General features: G+C 31.9%; 1 protein-coding gene across 1 annotated transcript in view; it reads left to right on the top strand.

Moving 5' to 3' along the window:
* The window catches only part of LOC111052290 (EH domain-containing protein 1), a 33,386-nt gene that overhangs the window by 19,468 nt on the left and 267 nt on the right, over positions 1–13,651 (top strand). Inside the window, exons 7-11 of the mRNA XM_039419535.1 lie at positions 5,556–5,718; positions 6,774–6,870; positions 8,319–8,502; positions 9,972–10,072; positions 10,876–11,067. Of these exons, the coding sequence (XP_039275469.1) occupies positions 5,556–5,718; positions 6,774–6,870; positions 8,319–8,502; positions 9,972–10,072; positions 10,876–11,067 (737 nt within the window). The remainder of the gene's footprint in view (positions 1–5,555; positions 5,719–6,773; positions 6,871–8,318; positions 8,503–9,971; positions 10,073–10,875; positions 11,068–13,651) is intronic.

The raw sequence follows: 13,651 nt of genomic DNA, 5'->3' as shown, positions 1-13,651 counted from the left end.
CGAAATATAGCCGACAGTGCACTTTAACAATAACTTCTTATAAGTATTGAAAAGTATTAAAATTAAAATACACTGTACATTTCGGCTAGTATCCCATCATCATTATTAACCATTAGCCGTGGCCAAAATATTTGATGAATTTCAATTTTTAATAGTCCTTTATACTGCTTATAATAATCTATCGTATTTTAAGAGTTGAAAGTGGATCTCAACTATGGGTACCATATTTTTATTTTGTTTTATCACTAATTTTTACTATTAAATTCCTTGAATCAAATTATAATGTCAAGATCGCTCCCAATTTTATTTCTCCTGATATTTGTATTCGTTTTCTAGGAAAATTAGGAACAATTTAGTTCCTAGACGCTCTTATTATAATACTTGTTGCAGATGGTATTTGAAGAGGTACGCTAATAAGAATATTATTTATGGATTTTGTGATATTCAAGCCTTGTGAATGTCATTTTATGTGTTCGTTCATTTTTGTCAGTCTTTAATGGGAAATCATTACTATTTTCTTCCCATTTTCATTCATATCTTGATTTTTCCGCTTGCTCTCAGTGTACAGTTGTTTAGTCGTTGCAAAAGTTGATAAATTGCTTGGTTGCTCCAAGCAATATTAGTTTTAATTCAGGATCAACTTTACTATAATCCGGTATCAACTCTATGCTAAGTAGTTGATCTCGGTCAGTACAACTTGGAAAAACGTTTGGTTTCTGCATGTAATTTATTTATAAGTACTTCAGTTTCATGGAGTGCTGTGGAAAAATTATTATTTTTCATCAAACTAGCAATTTAAATGTTTGATATTCGATTCAAATAAGGTAGAGCATCGATTATCTGGACTAATTGATGCATGACAGTATCCGGATAACTTCTTATGCATTCTGGTCTACAATACTTAGTAGTACGTGTTGTATATAATATGACTTTTATACACTTATTTATTCTAGTTCAAATTAACACCATTCTGTGTAATTCAATAAGTTACAGTAACTCGAAAATCTTATTAGGGCCAATATCTTATAATTGAGGACTAATTAGCCGATTGAAATTTGAAATAGGTTAGGTTTTTAAGGGCTTTCAATGTTTTATATAACCCAGCGGACGTCCGGATAACCAATACCCAGATAATCGGTGTTCTACTGTACTTAAATATTTGATTTCATGATTAATATAATAATTTATAAAATAAAACAATCTGTTCATACTAATTAAAATACTTCAATATCTAATTTATTGACTAATATCGTAGTACACACGATAATATTCTGTATTGTACGGTATGATACTATAGCTATTAGTTGGTCGCATTGAATAACTCTTCATTTGAAAAATCATAAATTGAATGAGAAGATAGTTCAACAACAATTCTCAATAATTTATTATTTTTGGTCGAAATCATTGCTATTGGTTGCAAAATATAATAGCTAAGAGATTTGTTTAATGTTTTAGAACAGCTTCTTATAAATCTTTACTCTGTACCTCTCAATCATATTCCTGCTTGTTAAGTGTTCTAAATTCAAATTCAATTGTTCTAGATATCCTACCTTTGCAATCTAAAACATAGCATGGGGTTCTTCTCACTCTCTCTCTCTTTTATGTGTTGCTTGTTGCTCGTTCATATCATTCAATGTTCAATAATAATTTAATGCTTTTAATCAATCATATTTACTCTTGTAATAATTGTTAACTTTAATAAAGTTCAATCACTGGGCGGTTTAGTGCAGTGCTCTTCTAAAATAATAGTTATTCAGAAGGTTTATCATTCTTCAGAATAAAGCTGCGTTTACACCAGATTTATAAACAAAATGTTAATAACTTAATCCTTGTAGATTCTATTAGACTAAACATAACTTATCAGACACATAATGAACATATGTGTTTTTAAGTTCGTTCCATCTAATCTCTAATCTCTAATCTCTATATCTATAAAAGGCTAAGCCCCGACAGACTGAAATCACACCTCAGCCCAAACTACTGAGCCTACAAACTTGAAATTTTGCACAATTGTTCATGATAGCCTCAAAACATCCACTAAGAAAGGAATTTTCAGAAATTTGCCCCCCTGAGGGAGCTGGGGCCCCCCAAAAATTTTGTACTTTTTCATGAGGAACTTTTTTGTTCAGCTACGAAAAAAAAATAGATCTATGCAGAAAAATTCCGACCAGGAGCAGAGAGGGGTCCAGGAGAGGGCATTTTTTAAAAATGTTCATGTAAAATCACACTACAGCTCAAACTAATTGGCCTACAGACTTGAAACTCTGCACAAAAATTCTTCAAACATGCTAGACGCGCACTAAGAACGGATTTTGAGATATTTTGCCTCTAAGGGTTTCAAAGGATGAAAAAGGATCCTATTTAGTAAGGTTATGAACATGGTAAGGTGAATGCCATATGGAACTGAGATAATTGACACATGATATTCTAACATATGTTGTAATCATTGGAAAGCTTAAATTAATTTCATCAATCAGCTGATCAAATTTAATTTAATTTGGATCCTTCATAGAATTTATAGTATTCCTGGTGATTGAGCCTGTCATTTTCCAGCGTTGACTATTAATAATAAAGCTTTATTTACAACCTGGCAAACTTCGTACCGCCAAAAAGTCAATGTATCTCATGTCACACTTTATTTGGTGAATCATGAAATAATTTATCTGACAATCAATATTTTCATTTACATCTGAATACGGACTTCCTATGTGCTTAGTCATGCAGCATCCATTATTCCCAAAACATATTCTTCTCAATCAATTGGTAGTAATATCTAACAGTAAAGTGTTGAATCAAAAAATAAAAAATAGGATAAATCAGTGTTTCAAAGATGAATTCAATGTTTTCATAGTTGTTGATTTTTCAATAGATGGTCCAGGAAATATGCGATGTATGATGAATCACACAGAATTACATATTCTTTCCATCTTCCATTTTAGGATGAATATAAAGCTAAGCTAAATTTGAAAAAAATTGTAAATTATTCTGCCATTAGTGAATGCAATATGAACAACTCTCTTCCATGAGGTGAATAATTTTTTTCCAACATTTTCCGGTTACTCAATAATAGGGGAGTGATAATTATTTGTATAGGTCTTCTAAGGAACCATTATCTACATCTGGTATCAATCAACTACACTTCAACTCCAAACTACCGTTGTAATACCAGTAGCCTACACAATTTATCATAGGGTGACGTGTTTATTACAGCTGGTAACTTTAGATGCTAAATCATATCTCAATATGATCTTGAATCATGATCATCTTTCCGTTCTTCGGTAGCCGCTAGGCCGACAATTTCGAAAACATAGGTCTGTAAAATGGATTGATAAATAATCATTATTAGCCACCCTATTAAAATTTCTTGTCAAAAACCATCTCCAATATTCACACTTGAAACAAAGTTCCCAAAGTTTCATGCCGTTATGTCAAGTATTTTTCAAGTCATAGGGAACAAACACACAAACAGACATTAATATATATATATATATATATAAACAGGATACACACGATACGGATAGATTAAAACACTTGGAAACTTACATTTAAACGAGAATTTCGGGGGCTGGGCCCCCTTTGTCAATCAACCAGGAAGTGAAGTGCAGATTTCATATATATATATATAGAAGATTTCATTCGGCTCAAACAAAAGCCTCTCTAAATGGAGGTAGAATGATAAGGTTGACAACTTTCAAATCACTGTTGTTTTAAACTTTCAGTTCTGTTGTTTTAACATTTTTTTTTCAAATCACTTTCAAAAAGTTTATGTAGTACCTACTATTGTGTTTAAGACACTTCTGGCGCTATCATAGTTTTACAACTATTCTGTTCCACACTCCTATCTCTTGCAGTCGTTAACCATATCTATAATAAAATAAAGAGTTGGCTTATACACGTACGGGATAGGAAAATTATGTTTGACGCATCATCACGTCTGGATTAACTACTGGACTAATTAAATTGAAATTTTGCATATAGGCTAGATTCTTAATTAACCAAGGATGGTTATAGGCCTATTTTCAATTCTTCAAGATTTCATTACGTCAAGTTTTCAGATTATCAAGTTTGAAAATAGATCCTTGCGAAGCACGGGTTCCTGCTAGTAGAATCTATAATGATTAGGCTAAGTTATTAACATTTTGTTAATAAGTTTTGTGTAAACCCAGCTTAAGGATTCAATTTTCTTGAGTCACCCGTTTTCCCCATAAATCGGCTTATTCGGACCATAACATTCCTCATATATATTTTTTAAATAATAATACTATATATTCATAGTATAGCTTTGAATAAAATTCTCATGTATTTTATATGAATTAATGAATAATAAATTGAAAAATATATCTTGCTCATCTATTCAATGTATAATATCGGGGCACCGAGCTTCGCTCATTATTTTTATTTATTGATAAACAGAACACAATCCTTTAAAATGATAGTGTTTATATTTTACAGCTGGCTATTCTTCAGCTTATGAATTTCGGGGATGAGATATTTTGATTTTCTACAGACCGAGTGCGTCTCACTCACTCTTTTATTATCCACAGACGACGAAAGTCTCAGCTGTTTTTCCAATGATGAATTATCCTTTTAATGTCGTTCAACGAGTTTTCCCAGGGATGAGACCTAGTGCAATCGAATTTTTATATCATAAACCTACTATGTTCCAAATTTCGTGAAAATCGTTAGAGCCGTTTTCGAGATCCGTTGGACATGAATAACCATAAATATAATTATAAAATATATACAGAAATTGCTCGCTTAATATAATAGGATAACCACAGAGGTTTACTGAGGTAGTGATATAACGCAGCTGCTCAACTCGAATGAATATGAAGAATTATATTATTCTGTATGTAGTATCTTATTAGTATCTGTAATAATATTCACGAAATGGATGCTCATGTTATTACAAGAGTCACAATCATTCTGGGAGTGTCACAATCATATCATGCTTAAAACAATAGTGTCACATTTTGCATATTCAAGATTGAAAATTAAAAATAATTTATCGTTAAAAACATTTGAAAATTTTACAACTAAATCATATCAAAATGCAGAAATACAATCAATACGTAGAATAAATTCTCAGCATCTCAATTTTTTAACATACAGTACAGTACCTAATCAAGTTTTTAAGAAGTATAAGTAGCTAAGCAGTTAAAAAAAGTACAGTCGTTAAGAAGGTAAATATTTTAACAGCAATTTATGACAGTTGTAAGATCTTCAAATGTACTCAGGCACTATTACAGAGCAGTCAGTCTCATCAAACTCTCAGTCTCCTCAGATTGTAAAATGGGTTTTACCAGCCATGAATTCAGGGTCATTTTGAATCTGTTAGTCCTTCACTATCACAGTATTTATGAATAGTTAAAGATTAAATAAATTAAAGTGCAGGAATACATTTTGTTGAAACCATATCCTCTGTTAACTTCAGTTGAAAATTAACCACGGAAAAAATGAAGAAAACCAAGAATTTCAAACACTTTAGGAATATAATCATTATGAACTTTTTCCTAATCATTATGAAATTTTAATATAATTTTTCTGTTGTGCAGGTGGCATTGCTGACCAGATAATAGTTTTCTTTGATCCTATTGGTCAAGCACTCTGTCGGAGAACTTTGAATACCATTGAGCAACTGAATCAAAAGCATGCGGAAAAAATCCAATTATATCTATCAAAGGCAGACGATGCTGGTGATGAAGCGGATAGGCAAAAGTATGCTATGATGTTTCACTAAATTCAATTTCTCGTTTATTTACTTATAAGATTTATTAGATCCTTAATTCAACGTATATCTTAAGGGACCGAAACAAACATTATTTGGTGTAACGGTATATTCAAAAAAGAGGCTGACATAGAGTATAATCAGGGTGGCCACCTACCGGGAAAACCGGGAGAACCTTGAATTCCTCATTATTTTACTAACCGGGAAAAATACCGTGAATTCCTCATGAATTTCAATTAATTTAGTAAAGAAGTGTACAGTAACAATAAAAACAAAAAAAATACTTGATGGCTAGCAAAATAATTGGCAATGTTTTTGAACTATCTAACCTAAAAACATCGATATTCTTGTAATGTCAAAATTATCAATATATTTGGAAATTTAAATATGCTATTCGCAATTCGTCATGGAAGATGAAACTGAAGATTTCCATAATAAATTATTTATGAATGTATCTTGATCCTCAAGTACCGCGGATATTTTACCTGGAAAATTTGAAATTTTATTCTGGAAACCGGGAATTACTTATGAATTTTTTATTTTAAAATGGGTGGCCACCCTGATAATGTATAATACTAATATGTATGATTACTTCAAGGGCAAATTTATAACAAGTTTGCTCATGTAACAAAGTTAGGGGACTCTGTTTAACAAAGTTACAACAGAGGTACCTCTGTATATAGAATTAGAGAATGCTATCAATAATCTTGTTGCAAAAGAATATATTTCAATTGATGAGGCTAATAATCAATCTCAAATCATTGAATAGAAATGAATAGATATTATAACAAATAGTAGTAATATATTATAATCAAGGCTTCGCCTATCATTACATAAGAAGCATAATTAGAATAATTTATCAACACTATTTGTTAATTCCTCTGAAACAATATTGGCTCCATTTTATCCTCATTCATTCTAGTATGAATTTTTATCTTACCTATTGTACCTTCTGAATTTCTTGTATGTTATCTTATTATCTTACTTTTTATCTATATTTTCATTATACCTATATTATTATTTCACCTTTCATGTTACCTTGAAGAGTTATGATGCAGATTGTTCAAGAGCTATGCAAAAGGCCAAGTCTAAATCGCAATGGCTTCAGCATGCCAGCTATATACCTTCCAGATAAATGCCGGGTAAGAACTTTGTCCTATTCAGGACATTAAACAAGAACTTATTTTATTAGTGTTCTTCTATTCATAACCTTCATCTTGGTAGTAAATTAGTTAAACATCTATCAATATTGTAAGTTGGTTATACAGTAGTTGGTTGACTGTTGACTCTACACTTGAATCTGAATTATAATAGTATATGGCTTCTGTTCTGTTTGATCTTAGCACTAGAATATGTTAATCATAAAGTTATTGATGTCCCGGCTAAGATATCTCGTTTGATATTTGGCTACTCATCTATATAAATAAAAATCTAGCCTCAAATTTTGACATTCAATAACTTTTTTATGTGTGCACCGAATTTGATGATTTGTTTTTAGTTGTGTTCGTTACGTTCAGGACCAGGTTTATGGCCTATCAAATTTATAATCCGACTTCAGGACTCTTTCCTACGGTCCTTCAAAGTTTACATGTAATCCTCATGGGAGAAGATTTGTGAGCTGGCCACACACAGAAATAAAAATCAGCTGTTATAATCATTGCGTCATACAACAGCCGTCGATAGATAGTAGACAAGAGTGTGTGCTGTTCCATAACCACCCATGTATTTTATTCTTTATTAAACGCCAAGACTAAAAACAAAATGACTTTTCTGTGTGTAACCATCCAGCAGTGCAGCCTCAGGTTTAAGACTTACATGCTCTAAAGACATTGCTTTGTTTCAAATAATTGTGCTGTCTTCGGTGTTCAGAATTAATTGATTTTTAGTAAATTATTTATTTTGCAGTTGGAAAATTATCTATATAAATAAAATGATGCATAGCGCCTCCTCAGTTGTGTATCCAGCTGAAGTTTGTCATGAGATGCATTAAACTATTTGGCGGTACGAAGTTCGCCGGGCCAGTCTGATAATACAAAAATCACAGAAATTATGTTATAGCATTATGTTTAATGACCCCTGGTTCTCATTGTTCCAAATGACAGCCATAGAATCTAGTAAATCTGAAATAGTTGTAATATTTCCAATTCTTAATGAATAATTGAAATGATAATTTAATATTTCAAACACATTTGTGTCTTTATGATTTCAGTTGAGATTTCTTTATTGTACAGTACGTGTACTTTATAAAAATGAGTAATGTGTTGAGATTTACTTCAAAATTTATTTTATATTTTTCACAAATTATTTAACAGTACTGGCAACGTCCAAACAGTCTTCAATGATTTCGATAATTTGAATCCAACTAGTAACCAGTTCTAACTAGTTTTATCTTAACTACTAACGGTAATAAATTGTAGTTAAGTAACCAAAGTTTTTGTAAAATTATTGAGTACGGTAGAGCATTGATTGAATAGAAAGTATTGATCTAATCCATAAGGTGTCTTGATAGTTTGTAGTGAATCCCACTATAGTGTTTTTTCGTCAAGTTATTTATTTTCATTGGCGTTTTAAAAATATTACCATTTTTCAGCCTACCGACTGCAAAAATCAAATAGAAGTATTGTGCACAGGGATTGAAAACCTTGTTACCCGCAATGTTCAAATGGCATTGAATAACCTGGAAAAAGATTGCAAGTCATTGGAATCCGCCATAGAAACTGCACTAAAAAAGGACGATGAAAACATATCACACAATTCTTCTACCAGCAAAATAGGTAAGCCTACTGGAAAAGTTATTGTAATTTTATTTTTTTAATTGTTGATCAACAATGATTGGTGTGTAATAATGTTTTCAACTGCAGTTTAAACATTGTTTGACTTGGCTGGCGTTTAATTTGTTTTGAGCATATGGACCTTAGGCCTGGTTGCACAAATTTTAATCATGATTAAATGCCACGAGAACCAATCAAAAAAGTCTTCTCTTTTGAGAGGCCCAGTAAATGTGCCCAATTTAAATCCGGTTAAATTTTAATCATGATTAATTTCACGAGAACCAATCAGAAAAGCCTTCTTTTCGAAAAAAAAGGTTGGTTCTCTCTGATTGTTTCTCATGAAATTAATTACGATTGAAATTTAACCGGCTTTTGTGCAACCGGGCCTAAGCCTGGTTAATTTCTATACTCGTTAGTCATGATTATGCTTGACCGATTTCTGATTATAGCATTTAAGCCCTGCACACACACACATCGATTTTTGTTCGTACGTTATTTTGCCATTATTATAAATTCTATCAGATTAAATAGAACTTGACAAACATCATCTGTTTAATCTGATAGAATTTATAAGAATGGCAAAATATCGTACGAACAAAAATCGATGTGTGTGTAGCTGGCCTTACTGTATAAATTAGAAGCAAACTGTACAATGTTTTATGTGAATTAGATACAAGAGTATTATAGTCTTGTTTATCTTCTGTAGTGTAGCCTATATTTAATTATATGGGCTGTATCATAGACACCTCTAATACAAGATCAACTGGTAATTTTTTAAATCTTTTTCACCAATCATGTATTAGATTCTAGGCCTACACTGCGACGTTGCAATATCGTAGGCCAGGGCCTTGTATTAGAGGTGGCTATGGCTGTATGCATCATCCCAAGTTTAACGCGAATCCGATCAGCTGCAGGATTAAAACATGCTTTAGTTGCATTTATTATGTGTTAAGGTGCGTACAGATATACGCGCCGCGAACATGAGCAATTCACTTTTAATCAGCTGATGCCAAGCTTTTTATATCTGTATCTTACCGTTTCTGTAAAAATACAGATATAATCAGCTGATTAAAATTGAATTGCTCATGTTCGCGGCGCGTATATCTGTACGCACCTTTACATTTCAAGTTCTAACCATCAGCTAATCAAACTCAGTTTCAACTTACATGTTGTATACACAAACCCAAAAGCCTACTAAATCTTAATTATGATTAAGTTCCACGAGAACCAATTGGAGAAGGGTTTTCTGAAAAGAAGGCTTTTCTGATTAGTTCTCTTGGCACTAAATCGGTATTAAAAGTTAACAGACTTTTGTGAAACCGGGTGTTAGTGTGTTATTCACTCTATTCTATACAACGACAATAACCTCACAAATAAGCCAAGTAATTCAAAATGATCCTAATTCAATTCCTGATTTATGCCGATTGTAACCTAAACCTATTCTTGTCATTGACATCAACGTTTTTTTTCAGCGGCTGTTATCACGTTTGTGTTGTATATCATAGCAGCAACCTGCATTCTCCCCTTTTTCATGGCTAGAAAAGATTCCAGAAGCATTACGACTCTGATGGATGTAAGTTGTTAATCCTTCAGTTTTATAATTGCTTTTTTTTGAAAATCCATTTTATCATTTACCAATCCATTTTTTTCATAATAAAACATTAAGAATAGAAATTTTTCAATTCTTTCAATCATGTATTATATCTCAATCCAACAAAATATTTTGAATATTTTATACGAACTATTAAAACTACTACAAGATAATAACTGTTCTAAACATATAATAATGTTCAATTGAAACATTACCCACTTCCTCCCAGATGAATCTTTATGTTCTTTGAGGTAATCCATATAGGAATAATAATTACTCCTCTTAGAGAAAAATTAAATAAATAAAATGCTAAGAGGAGTAATTATTCCTATATGGAGTACCTCAAAGAACACAAAGATTCATCTGGGAGGTCGTGGGTAATGTTTCAATTGAACACTATTATATGTTTTGAACAGTTATCATCTTGTAGTAACCCATTTCAACTCCTTGAAGAACTTCAAAATATAGTGCTTCGCAAATATTAAATTAGTTTTTCACTTGATAAGTTTTTTGTTGGATTCAGAATTTTTTAAAGTAATTATTGTTTTAGATTTTGTTAGTTTAAGGTATTTTTAATACAGAATTTGCTCTTTTTTCTGATACTTGAAGTGTAAATTGTACTTTTGAGAAGTATGAGTGACATAATGAACCTCTATTTTGCTTTGGACTGCATAGTATAGATTGGAAATTGGGCAGTTTTGGGAATGAGCGTGTTTTGTCTTTCCTCAATTCAAGAATTTGTTCGCAATGTAATAAATGAATAAACATTGTTTTTATTTTTTTAGAGATGGGGGAAAGAGCCCGACCCACCACAGCCTAGTATCGTTGGCCCCTTTTTCGTCTCGTTGGTGGTAGCTTACATCTTCTACTATAATTTGAAAGAAAAATTGGGCCTAAAACCAACTCTGGCTTGGAAGAAACGGAAATACTACTTGTCCACTCTGCAATACATCAAGGAAACTGTTTCAAGCAAGAGTGTACGTTCCAATTTTTCTATTGAAATAGAACTTCTAAATAAGTATTTGTTGGGAATTACTATTTTTCTTGTATTTGTTTTGTTTTCACATGCATGCTTCTGTAGTGTAGCCTATATTTAATTATATGGGCTGTATCATAGACACCTCTAATACAAGATCAACTGGTAATTTTTTAAATCTTTTTCACCAATCATGTATTAGATTCCAGGCCTATACTTCGACGTTGCAATATCGTAGGCCAGGGACTTGTATTAGAGGTGGCTATGGCTGTATACATCATCCCAAGTTAAACGCAAATCCGATCAGCTGCAGGATTAAAACATGCTTTAGGTGCATTCATTATGTGTTAAGGTGCGTACAGATTCACGCGCCGCGAACATGAGCAATTCACTTTTAATCAGCTGATGCCAAGCTTTTTATATCTGTATCTTACCGTTTCTGTAAAAATACAGATATAATCAGCTGATTAAAAGTGAATTGCTCATGTTCGCGTCGCGTATATCTGTACGCACCTTTACATTTCAAGCTCTAACCATCAGCTAATCAAACTCTGTTTCAACTTACATGTTGTATACACAAACCCAAAAGCCTACTAAATCTTAATTATGAAGTAAGTTCTTAAGTTCCACGAGAACCAATTGGAGAAGGGGTTTCTGAAAAGAAGGCTTTTCTTATTAGTTCTCTTGGCACTAAATCGGTATTAAAAGTTAACAGACTTTTGTGAAACCGGGCGTTAGTGTGTCATTCACTCTATTCTATACAACGACATTGACCTCACAAATCATCCAAGTAATTCAAAATGATCCTAATTCAATTTCTGATTTATGCCGATTGTAACCTAAACCTATTCTTGTCATTGACATCAACGTTTTTTTTCAGCGGCTGTTATCACGTTTGTGTTGTATATCATAGCAGCAACCTGCATTCTCCCCTTTTTCATGGCTAGAAAAGATTCCAGAAGCATTACGACTCTGATGGATGTAAGTTGTTAATCTTTCAGTTTTATAATTGCTTTTTTTTGAAAATCCATTTTATCATTTACCAATCCATTTTTTTCATAATAAAATATTAAGAATAGAAATTTTTCCATTCTTTCAATCATGTATTATATCTCAATCCAACAAAATATTTTGAATATTTTATACGAACTATTAAAACTACTACAAGATAATAACTGTTCTAAACATATAATAATGTTCAATTGAAACATTACCCACTTCCTCCCAGATGAATCTTTATGTTCTTTGAGGTAATCCATATAGGAATAATAATTACTCCTCTTAGAGAAAAATTAAATAAATAAAATGCTAAGAGGAGTAATTATTCCTATATGGAGTACCTCAAAGAACACAAAGATTCATCTGGGAGGTCGTGGGTAATGTTTCAATTGAACACTATTATATGTTTTGAACAGTTATCATCTTGTAGTAACCCATTTCAACTCCTTGAAGAACTTCAAAATATAGTGCTTCGCAAATATTAAATTATTTTTTCACTTGATAAGTTTTTTGTTGGATTCACAATTTTTAAGTAATTATTGTTTTAGATTTTGTTAGTTTAAGATATTTTTAATTCAGAATTTGCTCTTTTTTCTGATACTTTAAGTGTGAATTGTACTTTTGAAAGGTGTGAATGACATAACCTCTATTTTGCTTTGGACTGCATAGTATAGATTGGAAATTGGGCAGTTTTGGGAATGAGCGTGTTTTGTCTTTCCTCAATTCAAGAATTTGTCCGCAATGTAAACTCCTTGAAGAACTCCAAAATATAGTGCTTCGCAAATATTAAATATTCGTACCAACCATTACTTTTCACTTGATAAGTTTATTGTAATGAATAAACATTGTTTTTATTTTTTAGAGATGGGGGAAAGAGCCCGACCCACCACAGCCTAGTATCGTTGGCCCCTTTTTTGTCTCGTTGGTGGTAGCTTACATCTTCTACTATAATTTGAAAGAAAAATTGGGCCTAAAACCAACTCTGGCCTGGAAGAAACGGAAATACTACTTGTCCACTCTGCAATACATGAAGGAAACTGTTTCAAGCAAGAGTGTACGTTCCAATTTTTCTATTGAAATAGAACTTCTAAATAAGTATTTTTGGGAATTACTATTTTTCTTGTATTTGTTTTGTTTTCACATGCATGCTTATGTATTTCTTTTTTAAAGGCAGAATTAAGCTCATTTTCATTTCTTTGTATTTTAATTTGAAATTGTATTTTAATTTGGCCGTGGCGTTTTATAGAGCTCTGTAGCTATCGAGCTTTATAGCTTTCGAGCTAAGGAAATTGGTTAATACAGAGATCTCCAATTAGTTGGCTCATGCCAGGACTAACAACTTTGGCGGTAGCAAATTCAAAAGTTGGAAATGATTGTGCTTTGAAATTTAAAATTTAGAATACAGTACTTATTTTATCCGATTGTATCTATAAAATCAAAATATTATACAATATGATATACTTCCAATAAATCGATAAAATCGTAGTTTCTCAATAAAAATAAGAATGTGAAATCCGAGAAACATGACTATGTATGTTTATGTGTGTCAAGCGACAATAATCCATTTTTCAATAAATGTATAGCTT

Source organism: Nilaparvata lugens, chromosome 1 (genome assembly GCF_014356525.2).
Source record: "Nilaparvata lugens isolate BPH chromosome 1, ASM1435652v1, whole genome shotgun sequence".
Classification (NCBI taxonomy): Eukaryota; Metazoa; Arthropoda; class Insecta; order Hemiptera; family Delphacidae; genus Nilaparvata; species Nilaparvata lugens.
This window is presented reverse-complemented; position numbering and strand designations above follow the sequence as displayed.